This window comes from Centroberyx affinis, unplaced genomic scaffold (genome assembly GCF_046629955.1).
Source record: "Centroberyx affinis isolate AG114_WGS23_722 - 3 ecotype Tasmania unplaced genomic scaffold, CSIRO-AGI_Caff_v1 ptg003512l_1, whole genome shotgun sequence".
NCBI lineage: Eukaryota > Metazoa > Chordata > Actinopteri > Beryciformes > Berycidae > Centroberyx > Centroberyx affinis.
The window spans coordinates 90,144-110,159 of NW_027281460.1; the positions used below are offsets into that span (position 1 = coordinate 90,144).

The 20,016-nt window shown below is 38.8% G+C and overlaps 1 protein-coding gene across 1 annotated transcript in view; it reads right to left on the reverse strand.

Annotated features, from left to right (window-relative positions):
• The window catches only part of sfswap (splicing factor SWAP), a gene marked incomplete at its 5' end in the record, with an annotated part of 101,105 nt that extends 81,515 nt beyond the window's left edge, over nt 1-19,590 (reverse strand). Inside the window, 6 exons of the mRNA XM_071539767.1 lie at nt 3,151-3,301; nt 6,942-7,042; nt 7,275-7,500; nt 13,452-13,528; nt 19,254-19,385; nt 19,554-19,590. Coding sequence (XP_071395868.1) covers nt 3,151-3,301; nt 6,942-7,042; nt 7,275-7,500; nt 13,452-13,528; nt 19,254-19,385; nt 19,554-19,590 — 724 coding nt within the window. The remainder of the gene's footprint in view (nt 1-3,150; nt 3,302-6,941; nt 7,043-7,274; nt 7,501-13,451; nt 13,529-19,253; nt 19,386-19,553) is intronic.
• Between the last annotated feature and the right edge of the window lie 426 nt (nt 19,591-20,016).

The following is a 20,016-nucleotide window of genomic DNA, read 5'->3' on the forward strand; positions in this document are numbered from 1 at the left end:
GACCATGGCATTATTTAAGCAATTGTTTCAGTGGAGGTTGAACACATAAATGGACAAATTACTTTAGCCGAAGAATGCTGAATAACTTGGAGTGGGGGTGGATGGAACTCATCATGAATGGATGTCTTGCATATGGACACTAGTCAGGCACTCTTTTGAATTAAATGGAAATACAATTTTTTTGCTTCACTCACTACGTGTAAAAATGGCATCTTGGAGATAAATTCCCTGAAGGTGAAATGTGGGTGTAAATGGTAAGTTTAGTTTCTCGAAGGACATTAATGGACCAGTTATATCTACACCCTGGAGTTGGGCGGTATCCCAATATTATCATATGCAAGGGTATCTGAAAATATGTTATGACAATATTATGTTCAATACCATCATAGCATATTCATGCTGTTTTCCATTAAAATAGCACATAATGCTTGTGATTTATCAAGTCTTGTATACAAGAGGTCCTCTAGTAGTTGCAGATGTAGCATTAATTACACTGTTATCCCCTCAGGCAAGTCTTTCTCAGGGAAAGGTGAAGGAAAAAATATATAGCTAGTGCCAAACAGAAATGCTTCTGCACCTGTTCGAGAGCCAGATGATTTGGGACTATGTTTTATACAAGTTTTGAATAAAAAACATTTAAACAAGGAATGCAAATACAATCAAATGCAGAGCATGTGTCCAGAGTCACACAAAAACACTTGTACTGCCTCTGAATAAGTAAACAGTATAATAGGGATTGTACTTGTCCAATACACAGCTTAATCCAGACAAAGTCAACATGCTTGTCTTTCTGGACAGAAACCTGGAGGTATAGTAGCTTATATTAGATTTTATAATTGTTTGAATAATAAGTAGGGATGCACCAGTTAGGTTTTCCAGGGCCAAGTCTGATGGAGTGATCAGTAAATCTCCGATCCAATCCAATTAAAAGGATGCATTGTACCCAGACTTTCTACCCACAAGAGCATATCATGTAAAAGTGCACAGCAAGCATAAATAGTAAAATTCCAATATAGCACTATGTTTAACATTAACAGTATGAAAAGCTTTTCATTGCGGCAGCATAGGCTCTGCTTCCACTTGGACAGTTCCGCAAACATAACACAGATTTTCACTGTTATGCCGACGACACACAGTTATATCTGCCTGTAAAATCAAATCATTATTTTACTTTTGGAACAGGAAATGCATGGGTTTTACACTGTACTGTAATCATCACTTCGGTCTAGCCACTCTGAAAAACTGCCTCGCAGATATCAAGTACTGGATGTCGTATAATTTTCTCCAACTAAATGAAACCGAATCATAAATACTCCTTTTCGGCCAAGCCAATGTACAGCCAGTAACAAGAAACGTGTAATGTTTTTAATTTTTGATGCTAATTTGAGCTTTGATGAGCAGCTTGAGAGTGGTGTTGTACTCGTTTTTTAACCTTTAGTGATCTGGAGAATGTAATCCATGTCATTGTCTCTTCTCGCTTAGATTTCTGCAGCTCTCCTACCTCAGTCAAAAGTCTCTCCAGCTTGTACAAAACACAGCAAGTAACCTGAGTAAAATAACCTTTAATAGATGAACAGTGTGACAAGTTATGCCAAACTTTAAAAATCTATGATCAATACCATGGACAGTATCACATTTTGGCAATAGAAATGTATTTATTTACATAGTATTTCAAATAGTCTACTTGAACATTCTTGGCATCTTATTCAAGGTTACTGTAGGGTAGGAAGGAACCAATGCCTCAGGAACAGGTACCAGCAGACAGATCAATAGGCTGGAAGGGAATGACATTGAGCCTGATAAGATTGGAATCATTGAGGGGCCAGGAACAGATCTTATTGATAAAGACTTTCAAATTTATGATGAATCAAACAAGTTGCCATGCTAACAGTCTAAGCCAAATCCTTGCTCATATCCTTGCTCATATCTATACAAGCCTCATTGGTCAGTGGTGTAGGATCCCATTGAGTTGTCTATCTCGCAGGAGTCTTTGATTCACATCAGTTAGGTTTTTACATGGCTACTTACTTGGAACTTGTGTCAAGGAGAGAAATCAAAGTCTAATTCTTCGTTAAAAAAAATCAATTGGAGGCAGCCTGTAGTATTGGGTCTTATGGGGGCAAAGTACCGCTCTATCATCTAGCTCAGAGCAGACTTTTTGAAATTGTGCTAATTAAGATACATCAGGTAACTCAGCTCAGGCTCTCTCTGTAAAGCATGGTGACAATTTCTCAGTTTTTGGATGGAGAAAAAACAGAAGGGAGACAGAGTTAACACTTGAGGAATACTACCCAAAACATCTATCATGGTTAAATGCCCAGCAATCAATATTATTGTAAACACCTTCATCATCCAAACTATTAGATAAGAGTTCAACAGCATACTTGTGTGTATCCCTAAAAATTAAATGTGAATGAGGTGAATCACAGCTAAGCAAAAAAACTGCCACGTACGTGCAGTTACACTATACACCAGGGAAGCAGTTTTACTGTATGCCAGAAAGTTTGAAATAGCTAGTAATGTTACAAATACATCTTTACTGGTGTTGACAACCAGGTTTGGATTCTGTCCACCAGCATTCAGCTTGGAATAAACAGCAATGCTCCTCTCAAAGAGGACTGTGGAAGATCCAGTTTGTTGGGGTATCCAACTCAACAGCCCAGAATGTGGATCAAATTTAAGTATAAGGTGAAGTAGAAATGCCGCTTCTGAAGCTGTGAAAAGTGTATAAGCTAAGTACTCAATATCCTTTTGCTGGAAGGTGTTGAAAATCCCTTTGCAACAAGTCCAGACCATAACCAGTATTAAGTAGTGGGGATCTATATTTCCTGTTTAATCCTGTCCTGTGGTCAAGACTAGTCTTAGAAAATAGGCCGTTTAAACACCTGTAATGCAGGGCCGTTTTTTTTTTTTTTTTTTTTTTTTTTTAAACAAAGCAGCTCGGTGCTCAGTGGTAGACAAACAAGAGCTAGCCTCCTTGTCTGAGAGGAAATGAGAAGGAAATGAAAAAGAAAATAGGGAACAAAATGAAGTGGGCCAGAGCTAAAGTGAGTTGAACTGGGCCCCATCAAAGCCAATATAAATATTCATGAGGTATTGGATATCAGAGCTGCCTTGTCTTTGTTCTCAAAAATGAAAAACTGTACTCACGGTCAGCAGTGTACTGTGCTGGTGTGCTGGATGCAGTTGGGTCTGCCACTTCCTCTGGTTTGGTTGCCATTGCAGCAGTACCATTTCTTTCCTGTTTAGCTTTTCGTACAAGTGCTGCCAGTGGATGGTCCGGGTCCATGACTCGCAGAGGCTACAACAAAACAAGACCAGTTTGTTGAGGACTTATTATCACGCTTTTCTATGATTTTTGTTTTAATAGAGGAATTGCTGAGACAAATACTTAAGATTATACCAGATGTTGATTAAAAGAGATGGCAACTTTTTACAGTCATTAACTCTGGTATATTACACAACATTCTTGTGTATTCTGAACTCACCAAATAAGCATAAGCTGTCAAAACCATAAAGCTGTACGCAACTCAACAAACTGTCAAAGCCCTATGATGAAGGTGCTACTTCTTTGATAATTAGGGATGCACCGATATGAAAATTGATGGCCAATACCAATTACCAACAGCTTATAAAAACATTGGCTGATACCAATAGGTGGCCTCAATAGGTGTTTCTCAATTTTAGTTTCACCTGTGTGACGACAATATTCGAATAAACACAACTCAGTATGAATTAGTAATTCTTAAACCATCAGCTGAAGACTGTGCAAATTTTTACTATTATTACTATTATCGGCCGATAATATGCCAGTTTATTAAAGTGCTTTTGACTGCTCATTTTTATTTTGTAAGTTCTTTAATTATAATACAACTTATAATGCATTATAATTAAATTAGGAAATTAGAAAACGCCCAATGTTAGATTATGTTTACCTAGAACAAATAAGTTCAAAAAGTATATTTTTATGTCACTTGTTAGACAGTTGACAGTACAGAAAGACAGCAAAAATGGGATGGAGGGTAGGAGTGTTGTTACACACGACAAACATTTAAAGCACTTGCCATGAAATCAGACCTAATGTTAGTATGTCTGTGAATGCAATGCAATAGCTTAGCAGTAATCTGGAAGTAATTCTTGTCAGCATTATACAAGAAGAGATCTATAGACACAATTAGTGAGTCATTAAACCCCATAAAAGACGCAATATGAGCCCTTAATAAAAAAAAAAAAAATAGTGTGGTTGATTTGAAGAGGAAATCCTCTATGGATGGTAGATAATTGTTACACAGCTTGGTACGAAAAGGAGTTGATTATATTTCTGTACAAAGACAGGCTCCATTCTCACTGCACTGTTGAAGACAAATAAATACGTGGAAGTAGTAACAGAATATTGTAACAGTATGGAGACGGGATAATAGAATGTAGTTGTTACAGAATCTAGTAATATGATCAAGAAACGATAATAGGGTAGTAGACACAGAATGTACTAACAGGATGGGAATGTCACTTGTTCCATTTCACAGGGCAGGCCGGAGTAGCCAAGGGTTAGAGATGCCGGCTTGTCACCAATTAATAATAATAACTTTATTTATACAGCACGTTTGAATCCCTGGACCAGATTTGGAAAATCTGGATGGAGAAAGGGAATAAGCGACACCCACCTCCCTTCTCTCAACAACTACTGTCAAGGTGTCCTTGAACAAGGCACTTAATGCCCAAACTGCTCCAGCTGAACTCTCTGACCCACTATGAAGAAGTCTATAATGAAAAGGATATACGGAGGCATTTGCAGCTCATGCTCTGCAGATGAACTGCCTTGTTAGGGGTCCAAGCACGTAGTGCTGGAACCCTATTGTATTTGCTGGAATTATTCTGCTTCTTTCTTTCTTTCTTTCTTTCTTTCTTTCCTTCCTTCTTTCCTTCTTTCCTTCTTTTTCTCCACTAAAAGTATCTGCAGCTCAGAAACCGTAAGTCCTACAGCAACCATATTTGACCCTATGGCGCACCACTACTCAGGCAAGGCAGCCCATGCACATTGGCCAGATGGTGGCACTATAACAAGCAACTTTACGTTTTGGCCAATAACTTCTGAACCGTGTGTCATAGACTGAAAATTCTTGTGTTCCTAGATTTGTTGGAATGTGCCGAGTCCAAACCATATATCACGTTCAATGTCCACCATATTGCATTGTCCACCATTTTGAATTATTTAAGAAACACTTTTTTGCGACTCCTTCTAGGCCATTCATCCAATTCACATGTAACTTGCAGTTGAGAATCTTGGGACAGTCCTCTTTCAAAGCTGTATAAAGGTTATTGATAGGTCAAATGGTTTGGCTTTTATCGAACAATAAACTTTTAACGAAACACACCATAACACTAAATTGGCCATCACTCATTAACCATTCATCTAATCAAGCCAAAATTTGAAACACATGTTGAGAAGTGTTACGTGAACACACCCACAAAAGCGTTTTCAGCTGTACCACTAGTGGGCGCTACAAATGCAAAATGTTCATATCTCATAATTGACTGCATAGATTTTTATGAAAATTTTTACACATGTTCTAGGATGATGTCCAAGTTGATCCATGAAATATGGTCATTATTGATGAAAGTGGGCGTGGCTTATTGCATAATATATTAAATAATAATATAAAATAATATTAAAGTCACAACTTCAAAAATTCATTAAAAATCAGCCGTATGTCCTAGAGAGCTGAAATTTTCAGGACATGTCGACTGAACTGAGATAAATCTTTTGTACACTGGTACCTACCCCTGATTCTGATGTCTCCCCCCTCTGTTTATAGCAAAAACTGACTGTGATCCCACAGTGTTGTCCTCCTAAACCGTACGTCCGTTACAGGAAAAAAACAACATGATTTTTGATATCGCCATACCTTAATTAGTAACCAGCCCAAAAATTATAATGACATCTTGAAAACTGAGCGCACAGTGGATGGAAATGGGCAGCTGCAAATAGTTTGATAAATTGACAATGTGATATGTTCAAGGTAGTTTGATCAATCGTCATCAAGATGATGTCTGTAAAGCCATGTGTAAATTGGGTTAATGTGGCGCGCTAGTACAGTTATAATATTCTTTCTGATATGATTTCAATATGGTTTGGACGAGCACCTGTGACCTATCACTTGTCCCTTTGTTTTGTTTCCCCACTATGGCACACACCAAAGTGGAAGTTGGCAGAGTGGTTACGCTCAGGTCTTTGGACCACAAGGTTGTGAGTTCAAGCCCCTGATGAACTGTGACCATTTTGAAGTTTCATAAAAAGTACATCAACACTAAATCACACAGTGCAGAAAACTCAAAGCAGGTGTTTGACAACATCACTGATTGGGTGTGGCCAGACCTTTCAACCCATAGAGAGCAGTGCAGCAGCAGTTTTCTGGCCCATGTGACTTACTATTGTTTTATTTGTTAATGGAGAGCACTACAATGTTCTATAAAGTGATTAGCACTGTCAGTCTGTCAATCATAGGCTGCTGTATCACACTACTTCTCCTCACTAAACTTGTAACAGGTGTTTGGCTCAGTAGGTAAAGCATCGGCCTTTCATGTGGAAGGTTGTGGGATTAAATCCAGACTTGTCCTTTCCAAAGTCATTAGTCATCGAGGACAAATAATAGAAAGTTTGGCTGTTGTGAACAACTGCAGCAATGTGGTTGCAATGAAAAGATTAACTTGACAGAAGTCACAGGCCAACACAAAAGCCGGTGTTAGACTGCATGTTCGATCTTCACAACATGTCAGTTTTTGTGTGTGTCTTTCTACCTACTGTAATGTTTTGTCTATCTGTCTGACTTATCAAATTGTGCTTGGACCCCGCAATCGCCGCTTGCGGCTATATTTTAAAGTAATAACTGTGTGGGAGAGGTAAAGTTCCACTGAGAGTGGCCCATATCCCACTACATTACCTTCATCAGCTCCTCCAGGCGAGAGCTCTTTTTAGGGGCAAACAGGCTGGGATGGAGGTAGCTGCCATCCCCATCCTCATCTGAATCATCAGAATTGGAATCTGCAAAGAGATTGCAAACAAGGAAGGAAAGAAGAAATGAACAAATACACGTATGAACAAATGTTTAACATTACAATTAATAATGCAAAATGTAAATTAATTATATTCCTCTGTTCTGTAAGATTGCTCATGTATTATAGATCTGAAATTTATGCATTAGTTATATGAAACTTCCAGTGTCCATGTGTGCATGTAGCAGCTATAGATTCACTGACTGCTCTCCATAACTCACCCTGCGACTGCTCTTGCTTGCTAGTAGAGGCTGGGTGGTATCGACCTTCCTTCATGGCCCGCAGGATGTGTTTGTAGTAAGGGTTCAGGTAATGGTCAAAGCGAAGAAAGTCAAACTGGGAGTTGCCGGCCTGCTTAGCTTTCAACACGATCTCAAACTGAGCCCCCTGCTGACTAACAAAGTTGGCTGTCCTCTCAATGATGGCATGGGTCTTGGTGGTTGCCGGCTGGAAAAAAGACAAGGAATGAGAACAAAGAGGTTTTAAGCGGAGCGGATATCAATTACTGATGAAGGCTATGTTATCCTTACAACATTGATTTCATGATTAGTTTCTTCATTTATGAAAAAAGACAAAGTGCTTAGTTTGTGAAAAAGTATTAATTTTTGGAAATTTTTCCATGTAGAAAATAAACTTTAAAGCTCAAGCCAAAACACACAAAAAAAAACCATCAGTGGAATAGAGTGAGTAAGCCTGACTGGTGCACAGAATACTACGCTACAAAGCAGTTTACAAATGATAGATTCTTCATACTAAGGACACACGCTATTTTGTTTCTGAAGCACTCTCATGCCAAGCACTCTCATGTTCAGTGTGATGACATTAACTCAACTGAAAATACACACAGATGGAAATCAGTGGAACAAGAAATGGTCCATTATTCATTCATTATTGTTTCCCCTGTGTGCTTTCAATGATGAATCATTGTCATTACCTAGAGAGTACAGAGAAGAGCCGCAATCTCCAAAATAACACACATTTCTCATCAAGATGAAAACCATGAATAATAGATAATAACCTTTCTAGAGGCTGGCGCTGAACTGGGGGTGTCCAACACTAACAGACTATTATTGTGTTCTAACCCACCAAGGACTTCCTGGGACGCAAGGAGCCTCTACACAGTGATAAAGAATCCAGCCATTAGGAAAAAAGGAGGATGTGCTGCTTTCTTATGGCGTTATGATATACAAAAAGAGCACAACCTCCCCGACACCTATAGTTGGGCAAAAGCTTTGCTGCACCAAAGACCCCAAGCAATACTTAACTAATGTGCAATATTCATAAAGCATGTCAGCCCCCTGAAAGGCTACATTGAATAAAAGGCTTTCCAGCAGCGGAGAGATGAAAAGAACACTATACTTTGAGGCTCAAAAACAAGCCTTTGTTTGTATTCAATATTAATAATCACAAGACATTATCCCCTCTGGTAAAAAAAAAAAGAGGTTGTCATCGAATACTTCACCTTTAATCCCACTTGCACTAAAAATACATTGAGAGGCATGGAAAAGACAGCACTATGAGAATAGCGAACAGGGCAGGACCCTCAGATGTTGCACTACAGTTTAAAGGCCCGAAGAGACATTTGACTAAGGTACTACTCTTGTCCCTCCCAGAAAGCAACAACTAGCAGTTTTAACTCTCTATTCAATCAACAGAAATATATTACATATACATATACAACATTACATTTTGTGAAAGCGTACCTGCCGGGAATCGAACTCTCGTCTCACAATTGAGAGTCTGCAATCTAACTCCCTGCGATACACTTTCACCCACGTGACCAAAAGTGGTGAACAGAGTGACCGACCCACAATGAGATCCATATATAGTAGAATACACTGTATATAATCTCCCTTTAAAACACAAAATGTGTTGTTCTAGTTTTTAGAGCTATTTGTTGGTTATGATCAAGTGTCCCAAGAAAAATGCTGGAACACTTCAAATTGCAATTGCATAAACATGAGACCAAAACTGGAACCCTTTTGACACCCAAATTAAAATAACCCACCCCAAGCACTACTGTTGCATGAAATTGTAGCACCATTTCCATTAAGCCCTGTCATTTCTAAATATATTGTTTTTATTAATTATCTTGTTTTTTATTTAATATTGTTTTATTGTCTGTAGAGTACTTTGTATGTTTTTGAAAAATGCTAAACATTATTATTATTTTTATTATCAACACAAACCATGCAAAGACAAAGCACTTTGTTTTTGTAAATCTGGATTGCATAGTGGGAAAATTAACAACTAGATTAACATGCATGTCAAATAGTGTGGCTTAAAGCCACAGACAGCTAGCATGTCTCTGTCAATATCATCACATTTTGCACATTAAGTCACAGGCCGCATCTCTGTATGCGTTAGGACTGCAACCATGAATGTGCAAGAGCCAGTATCAACAACTTTGTAGTATAATGTGGTTTTGTGTCTTAAACTTTAAACTTGTTTTAGACTCCAGACAAGCCCCATTTTTTCTGCAGACCTTCACCCCAATAGAAACAAAGCTAACATTTCAAACCACCAAATGGTAAGCCATTTCAGCTTGTGTTCATCATCAGCTTGTGTTCATCTAGCTGTCCCTGGGACACCAGTTTAATCTAAGTCTGGTATTGCTTTGCAGCCAAGGATTTGATCGGACTCAAGGCAACAGTAAAGATGTCATCGCCCACAGATAATGCAGTCATGCATTGGGCCAATCAATAACAATTACAAGGAATCAGCAGCACTGCCTGACCCCCTTAATGGTATACTGTATGTAGAATAGATGACTCTGTTAATTACGTAAAACAAATGTGTTGATTAAGTGCTGATTAGGTAAAAAAAAAAATCTACAAGCCTTAGGGGAATTAAAGTTAATTTTCAAATTCCAAAAGGCGGAAAATCCACTATGGCATACACCGATGATCGTAGAAGCAACTTTGTGGATATGGATATGTGGACCAAATTTCATGTCAATCAAAGTCATGAATGAAGCAGAGAAAATGTGCAATGTGTAACTCATGTTTTAATTAATTTATTAAAACAAAAATGCAAAAAAAGTGAAACTAAGAGTGAAAATGAAAACATATAATACTCATTATATGTGCCAAGCAAGAACATGTAATGAACAAACTTCACTTTTCCCATCATTTGTTGACACAGCTTCCATGCTCTCTACCCCCTAATGGCAGAACCAGACAGAAAGCAGCAAGGCCACCTGGCACCGCTGCAAAATTCCTTCCAGAATCCACCGCTTGTGGGCATATCACATGCGTCTCCACTTGATTTTTGATGGGATCGCATTAAGCAGGCTATAAAACGAAGGGCCTAATTTTTATTATTCTCTGCCATGGCTCAACTGAGGAAAATCATTGCTGTTGCTGCAGCCATTTATCTACGGAGATACCGCTGTGTTCACGCAGCGATCATCAGCTTCTCCTCCATGATGAGAATGTGGAACTAGGAATTAATATTTGGCAATGGGGAGAACTTACACTAATTGGTTACCAGGGTTAAAGTTCACTGATTTCAACTTTTCCCACTGCACCGCCCGCTTGCTCGCTAGCGGTTTGCCACTTCTCATTAAAAATGAATGGAGGGCAGCGTGGCCGCCTAGTGAAACCACTTGCGGTGCAGCTTTACAGTGAAGGTGACATCTGAGCAAACTGGTGACTTGATTTGAACTAACAAACACACAGAGACAAACCCATAGTCTTATGGTGTCTGAGCAGGAGACTGTCAAATATATCCACATGGTCCACCATACAGACCAAGTGTTTATTCAGAGACAAGGGAACAAAGCCTTTATGGATCAAGCTATTAAATGTTAGTCTAGTTATTTTAATGATCTTAAACCAATATAATATTGATGTTAGACTCAATTCTCTTTGGCTCTATCTGGCTATTCTTTCAAAATCCAGAGAGCAGAGACTAATATTATATTTACATCCTGTAGCCATGTTGTATATGCGTGCATGAGGGTATTTTGACTGTTTCCATAGCCAGCGCAGTATATGTATGAACAGAAACCATAGAGAGATAAAAGCCTGCATTTCATCTCATGAATAAGAAGCTGGCAGATGAAAGCGGATGGCAGGGTCAGAGAGGGTATCGGTTCTGGACTGGCCTGGTTCTGAGGGAAGATTATCTGATGCAACTATACCAGATAGAACAGCAGGCTGGGAGTGCTGGCCTAAATAGCCAATGGAAGGTTCAATGCATTTTCTTTTTTTTTTTTTTATCCGGCAAGTGGAAATCATTGCAAAAAAAACTTGCAATATAATTTATTTACATACCATCTATTGACAAATTATTAAAAAAACGTAATGTTCTTATCTCAAAACATGAAATGCAGCACTGAAGAAGAACTGAATTTAAATCCTTCATCTTGTTACATCTAATGGATACAGCTGTTTTGTGCTGATATAATCTGGCACGCAAAAAATTTTCATTTGAAAAGCCTATAATTTTCTAGACCTTTTTTAGACATTGTTAACATATCACTCACTGTTTAACATCTTTAACTACAGGCAATATGTAATATTCTTTAAACACACTTAGAGTGGGTGATAAAATAACAAAAATAATTCTCCAAAGATAAAAAAAAAAGCTCACACACACTGTCCTCCAAACATTAAAGCATCCTGTACATGTGTAGAGGACAGTGTGCGAGAGTTTTTCCTTCTTTTCTTGACTACAGTTTCTCCTACACACCTCTCACCTGCTCCCCAGGTGTGCAGAAGCCTTGATATAAATATAAAAAGTGTTAATAAAATATCAATATAATTTATTTTCTTTTCAGTAGGCTATGGAAGATGAACAAATGAGCGTCCTTAGCAGCAACAGTTCAAGCAACAATAAAAAAAAAAAGAGACATCCCCACAGCCACAACCCTTTAGTTCAAAGGAGACTGTTGATAAGAAAGACCGTTCAACTTCAGCAATGTGTAGGAATATTTTGTCTACTTAAAGTCCATCGAGAAACAGCAAAACATACATGGTAAACTGTGTCTTGTTTACATATACCAACTATTGAAAAATGATAAAAAAAAATTCTCATCACAAAACTTTGGCTAACACGAGGCAAGCATCACTCGATATGACGTGAATTTGACCTTACGTGAATTTGGCTTCTGATGAACACATCTTGTGCCGTAGGAAAAATAACTTGCCTCCTTACACAAGTTTATTCCAGTTCCATTATTCAGTTTGCATTATGACAATTTCACTTCAAGTCTTCTGTATGTACAAATTTATGTCTTCTCTCTGCAGTCTGCACAGGAGGGAACAAGTGGCGAGTCGTCTTTACAACAGTGATGTAATGGGACTCAAGGGGTCGCCAAAGTCATTCAGTTTCAAAAATTAAAGGAACACACACACTGGACTGCACTGACGGAATACATTTGCCGAACATACCGACGTGGAAAATTAGGCAAGGTTTTCCCTGCACAAAGAACTTCTTAGCGGTTGCTAAAGCATAATTGGTGAGCGCCAATGCCACCGAAAAGGAAAAAAAAAGATCATTTGGTGCTGTGAAATGTGATTTAGAATCGTTTTCAATGAGATTTTCCTATGTTCTATTTTTGGTTGCTAAACAGCACTCCAACCAGCAGGGCGGCAGTCATGTTGTACCCACTCTCACTATGCAGAAGTGACATTCAGCAAGGTGTGCAAGGTACTGGTTCAAAAAGCAGAAATGTTACGATACCTGTGCTAAAACAATACTTTTAAAATGGTACCAGTGCCTAAACAGTACCTGAAATGATACCTTCTTTAAAATATAGCGCAAACGATAACATTAAAGAACAACGTTTTTATTGCAAAGGCAAAGAATTTGAACAATATATTAACTCTTAACTGTTTAAATTATATTTATAAATAATATAATAAAATAATAATAGAAAACACTATTAACAAATTTATATAATAAATAAAACCTAAGCCAACTACAATAAATAACAGTTACAGAAATACCAAGTACAAACTTGTAAACTTCAACTCAAACTCTTCTCCTGACTTTTGCAGAAATATAACCATGTCTGCTTTCTCTGGCAAAATACGACACCTCTCCTGACATCAACATCAACATTTGCTATTTATTGTGACATTCTAATTATTCCACGTGAGTAGAAGGTTAGTCTGCACCGACCATCAGGCCTGAAGCTTGTTCAGTTTGCATTACTCAATGTATAATGAGATTGTGCATTTTTTGTTTTTGTATTTTGATCAGTTGTCATTTTCTGCCAAAAAAAATTCTCAACGACAATAGTTTTGTTTGAAATTACAATGAAATGTGGTCAATAGTTCATAAAAGAAAATCAAAGAATATCATACATAGACACATACACATAAACTGTGGAACTGAACATTTTGATGTGGCTGTATATGAGCAGGAAGCAGTAGGATATCAACACTCACCAGCTCCACATCGGGAGGGATGGCCAGCCCCGGGGGGGCTACGAACGGTTCCTCGCTATCCTCTGGCTCTACTTCTTCTGTGCATTTGGAGACAAATTCAGACAAATGAAAGTGTGGAATTAATTCTCATAAGTCATAAAAAAAACACTGTCTGGATGAGACAACAGTGGAAAGGAATCAGATGGCTAGCAAAATTCAAAGATTCATTTGAGCTCCTCATCCTTTCCAAGGACTGGGAGATCATGTCACATTTGTTTACAACAGCACCACATGCCTTCCACCATTCCATCCACAAAACACACCAGAAAACAGTAAAATACTTCCACCCTTCCTCGATCATCTACCTCTCTCTGCATAAGATAATCATGGTACAGGCCATTGGAAACTAGATTAACATTATATTCAGTGTGTTTCACTGTAGGGAGGCTGCACAGTGATGCCCATTAATCTAAGACATAGCAGCTATCTGGGCAGCTATGGAACAAAGCCTATATGCCTTTTCCATTTTGTTACACCCAATGGTTGTTGCACCTAATGGATGCAGCTGTTTGTGTTGATTAAATTTGGCACCCGCAGGTTGCCTTAGCAAAGCTAGCTATGGATGGCTGGATGCTTTGCTTTTAAATGCAAGTGCATTGTTGTTGTTGACTTATGGTATAACTTACTCTCGCACAATTTGCATTTCACTTCGTTGTCATTCAAAGATACTCATTGATATGGTCTGGGGTGGCCAATTTAATACCCATATTGCTGAGATTATAAAACTAACCCCATTCAGAAGCAAACTCACTAATTTTACATAAAATACTCAGCGTGCCCAGACTGCAGGGACTCCCATCTACTGTCAACAACCCAGATTAAAGCAACAACCGCTGCCTAACCATCAAATGGCTAACACAGTAGCCCGGATTGCTGAATATTAAACACATCACTCAGTCACAGCTCTGTACCACAACCGAGATCACATTATTCATGCCATATGTGCATGACAAGCCAACTACCTCTAGCCGTTTGGTCAAAATCTTCATCAAATGTTGATTCAGTGAAATTATGCATTTGACTGAACAGCTATGGGTTGTTCATTCACCATCCGCAAAATATGTGAATAATCAATAAGTTAATGAGTTTTTATTGTAAAATCATTACTATATTATAAATATCGGGTGTGTCATATTGGATACACCCATCCACCTTAAGTCTTCTATTAAAAAATGCTATTTCACATTGAACACAGTGAAATTACATACATTTGACTGAACAGCTGACTTGGTCGCTTGTCTTGCACATATTCATAAAGTATGAGAGGTTCTATAGGGTCAATGGAAAAGTTAAGATTACAACTGATATCTGTCAGTCTAGACAGAGTTGCAGGTTTATACAGTATGTCTCATGTCTGAATATATAGGGGCTATTCTTTTTTCCACACTGTCTCACTGTATTAGCACAGGTGACGTTCTCAGTTTTGTACAAGTTCTTTAAGTGTTTCCCTTCTAGAGGTAGTAGTGGTCTGAATGCATATCAGGTTTTAGGTTATGGGCTACAGTAGGGCTATGTCAAATCTATCTGTCCCAATGGCTATCTATGTTAGACTGAGCTGTTGTTGGGTCTTGCTTTAATTAATATTAAGGCCTGGCTACAGGAATCGATCCCAGCGTCCCAGTGGTTTGTCAGCCTTCCATTGGGTCATTGGTCTTCAATGCAATTATTGAAAAGTTTCACACCACCTCCCAAGCCCTCCCTTGCTTCCTCGTCTGTTACTTAAAGTGACATTTCTGCCCACACAGTCTGCATAAACTTTTACAAATTGAATCAGCTGTAACATTTGCATTCTTTGACATTTTCTCTCTTGACATCAGCTGAGTGGCTGCTGGGGTAATCATTGTACATTTTGCAGACAACGGGGGCTTAAATCACTGAGTGACAGAATGAATCAGAAAGAAAATGCTTCAATCGCAACAACACCTGCCTCCTCAATAGTGATGTTAGCACTGTAAGCAACATCAAAGAAAGTCCCCAGACTTGGGTCAGAGTGGTTAGGACCAGGCAATGGCTTAGTTAGCCAGCCAGTTAATTAGCTGCTTTATAACTGTTGTATGCTTTATAACAACCAAATAAACAAACTTACATTTGCATTGCACAACAGTAATCTATGATGGCAGTAATCTCAGTATGTTTTCAATAATATTACAATAATTTTCCACCTTGGTGTTTTCTTTTAATTGTTTTCCACCTAATCAGAGTGCCTCAGACATTTTTACAAGACTGTCATCCACATTAAGCCTCTCTCTTAAACATCTTTAGAGGGACCTTGCTATTTTTTGTTTGTATTATTTAATGCCCATTCCCGAAAACCACCTGATCATATGCGTTTGCCCATTGGAGATACAGAAGAACCCACGCAGCGCTCTTTCTCTCGTCATGTTAGAAATTTTACTGGCATGTGCCACTTGGCAGGTGTTTTCGTACTGTGGACATAGCTCTACCATCTGCCCAGGGAGAGGCATCTAGTCTGCCTACGTATCTGGGCACAGGGTGGGACTAAATGAGGCCAGCAATCTCCACATCTAATATTTAAAGCTGCAGGTACACGGTTAATTCTTTTTCTGACAACGTGCACACTAAAGGCAGACTGGCAAGGTGTCTGGCTGCCTGGGGAAAGAATACCTTGGCTGGGCCGGCAGAGGACAGACGCAGGACAGAGACTTGTGGTCCTGGCTGTGACAGTGACTAGTCTGATATATGGGCCCGATTTGTGGCTTTGTCAACACCCCAAACTGAACCATACGTTCTCTCTGATAAATGACTGGCCAATTTAGTGCAAGGTCAGTCCTACAGAGCAAGAGAGAAGCCTGGCAAGAGCTATCATAATTAAGAAGCCATTCAATGTTCAAAGTGTACATATATCAAGACGTCTGACCATCATGACTAGACATTCACAGTTAGCCTCAAAATAAATATACTCCGCTTACTTCTTGAGAGCTAATATTTCTAAAAGTACTACAGTCTCCTTAAGTTCTGAAAAGAACACTGCAAGCAAGGACAGGTGCTGTGATAACAATCAAACAAAGGTTATTAGTTGGTTTTGTGTTTGGCTACCATTTTGTGTGTGTGTGTGAGTGTGTGAGTGTGTGTGAGTGTGTGTGTGTGTGTGTGTGTGTGTGTGTGTAAACATAAAGTGCTCAGTGGTGGGTGGATGACAACCACACTCAATGGTGTACTTCACAGCAAGTCAACCCTCTTAACACTAATGGTGAAAAGTTTCCTATTCTACAATTGAAGGGTTTAAAAATTAAGTACTGTTGTCATGGTAACAAAAATTTTGAAACTACTGTGATATTGTTGCGAAAGATTGAATTCAATATTTCATTTTATAAACGTTCAATACTTTCACTATGTGTTCTGCAGGCTGAAATTTCATTTCAACGTCACTTCCAGATGGCATATACCTGCAAATGGCATGTGGATTGGAATGGTTAAAAGAAGAAGAAATGGAAGAAGGAATGGAATAGACAGAGTTTGCTCTTGACAGTGGACTGCAGTAGTCAGCACAAAATTCTGTCAAATAGCTGAAAACCTGGATACAGCGTCAAACAGTCCACCACGTTTTGAAGTGGAACCACTTTAACTGGTTGACAAAACTGGTGCCACGGGCGAAACATGGAACTATTTAGTTTACAGAGCTGTCAAAGACCCAAGCGACATATCAAAAACCCCAGTGGTGAAGTTGCTACAAAGCTGCCCAAGTCAAGTGTGGTAACACAAGTGAATAATCAAAGCATCTCAGTGACTGACATGCGTAAACTTGGCCCTCCATGGCACACGGTTGAATACCCCTGCATTAAACCCTTGTTGGAATATGCTTTGACTTGCCTCCAACCCACAGTCAACACACAGTCAACCCACAGTCAGCACACAGTCAACAAAAACTCTCGCAGGATTTCTCTGAAGTGGGTCCTTAGCCTGGTTTGTCTTAAAGAAGTCTGTTCAAACTGTTTTGACCAGTAGCTATCAATATCCATGTTTATACCACCATATATTCCACAGAAATACAAAATAGCAATGAATGCTTTCAGTTCATCTACAGACATATACCACGTTTCATGTCCAGAAACTGTGTGTATTTCATCACTCTATTGCTCTAAAGGAATGTGAGTAATCAGATGTGTGAAATTAGTTTCCATGGAGTTGAGTGTGTTTGGCAAGTGTAGCATGCAAATGTATTGAATGGGGTGGTGAGGATGGGACTGTGTGGAGTGTGTACAGGTAGAGACTAAACTAGCAGAGTTAGCAGTGTAGATGCTAAGGTAGTATTACTAAACACAAAGCAGTAGGTACCAGTTGGGAAACGGGTTTGAGTTTGTTGTGAGTAAAGAGGGGTTTGGTTCCAGGGCACTGGAATCCATTTTTGAGCCTTTGTGAGGTTTTGTGGGTCATAGTAGGATCATAGTAAATAAAATTTACGGGAAAAAGGGTAATATTTGTACAGTGAAAATCTAATTTTGTTACACCCCTACTCCTTGTATCATTTTTGTTACTTAGAAGCAGGCATACTAATTCTGTAACATCAAAGCCAAAGCTGGCTGCACACTAATGCTGTGTTCTGCTAATTGACTTGTTTTATGCTGTTCTAGTTGGAAGTCACAAATTATGCACCATATTTCTCAAAAATCCTTTATTTTTTTTAAAGATATTTTTTGCCCATTTTATTTTACAGTACACAGTGGAGAGATACAGGAAAGATGGGAATGAGAGAGTTATGAAATGGTTATGAGAGTTATGAAGAGGTCCTAGGCTGGACTTTGAACACAGGCCATGGGGGATAGACAGTATGTGCCTTAGCCAACTCAACCACCCATCAGAAATCTATTCTTATAAGACATGATTGCACAGTTTTGTTTAAGTCCTAGATATATTTACTTTGTTATTTGTTATCATTGCAGAGTTGAATATAAAGTTATTTAAGTTATTGATGTTGATGTTATGGTCCTCTCCATGGTGCTGTTGGTTAAAGTACAGTGGCTGTGGTATCATAGTAGTATAGACTTTTTAGATATTAAACTTAGTATTGGTAGTGAAGTCGAAATTCTGGTGTCATAACACTATTTACAACGGGGAGTCTGCCGTGCTAAAGAATTAATCACAGCATTCTCACTGAAGCTGACATACAAGTCTCTCCACCAGTGAGTGTCTGACATTAGCAAACGCATGAAAAGATCATCCACTACATCTCTCCTCTAAAAGGCAGGTCAGAGATACTTTAATCTCAGTTATAGGAGCTGGGAGGCATACAGTGCTGATCAATATTACAGAGAACCCTTGACATTTTGCTCACTATTTCCTCAGAAATAAAGTAAAATAAAAATGTTCTCCACAGCTTTGATAATCTATTCTTTGATTTGACTCAATGTGATTAAAATGGAAGAATAACATGTAAAATAAAAAAATAAAGAAGGGCGATTATTGATATCCGTGACGTCAATTACACTAGTGCATTTTGTTAAAAGTGTCAAGAAATCTCTCACAGTGCTGGGAAAATTCATCTTTGCAGATTACTTTCCTGGTTTTGACATGCTCGGCTCACCTAAAGAGTGTGTGTCTGTGTTACTGAGTACGTATGATTGACTGCCCGACTCCATGAGTATTTGTGAATGTGTGTGACTGATTGATAGACTAACGTCCGTCTGTCTGATTCTGTAGGTGTGAGAGTGTGACTGACTGCTGACTCCGTATGTTTGTTTATGAGAGTGACTGACTGTGTGCCTCCCTAGGTGAGTTTTAGAGGGTGTTGGTGTGTGTTCTCACCAGCCTCCTTGTTAGCATCCTCCTCCTCAGTCGGTTGGGACGGGTCATAGTAGTCCGCACTGTATCTGAAGGCTACTGCGTTGTAGGTGCCTTCATCAGCCAGGGCCTCACTCAGACGCTTGTACTCCTCCTCTGTAGGGGGACAAAAATACATGTATTGAACTTTATTGAAAGGATAAACCCCTTGAGATGAATCATCTTGTTTTCAAGCGGGTCCTCGAAACACAAATACATTAACAATACAACAAAGCGAAAATTGCAACTACACATAAACACATACAAATACAAAGGCTCCCTCACCCTCTCCAACCCCCAACCCTCCCTCACCCCACACCACCTGCACAAGGATGCATACTATATCAACAGATAACAGATAATGGGCTAGATGACAATAAGGAAAATAAAATAAGAACAAGAACCTATTATACACAATATATAACAACTGTGATAAGGTGATTAAATTACATAAACAGCAGAAGCATACAAGAATAAATGCATACTTACATCTCCAAAAATACATGTGTATTTTCATGCATAAGCACATAAAAAAGACATATGAATGCCCTGCACAAACGTGTACAAATGCAACGGTAGCACAATTGAAAACAAGAACAGGTTGTTTTAAGAGGAGCAACTAGTGACGTCCTAAAGAAGCGAAAATAAGTAATGGATCAGAGAGAATTAGGCATGTTATTCCAATCAGATGGGGCTTTAAATTTAAAGGCCGAACACCCAATTTCTTTAGAAATTTGGGGGACATAAA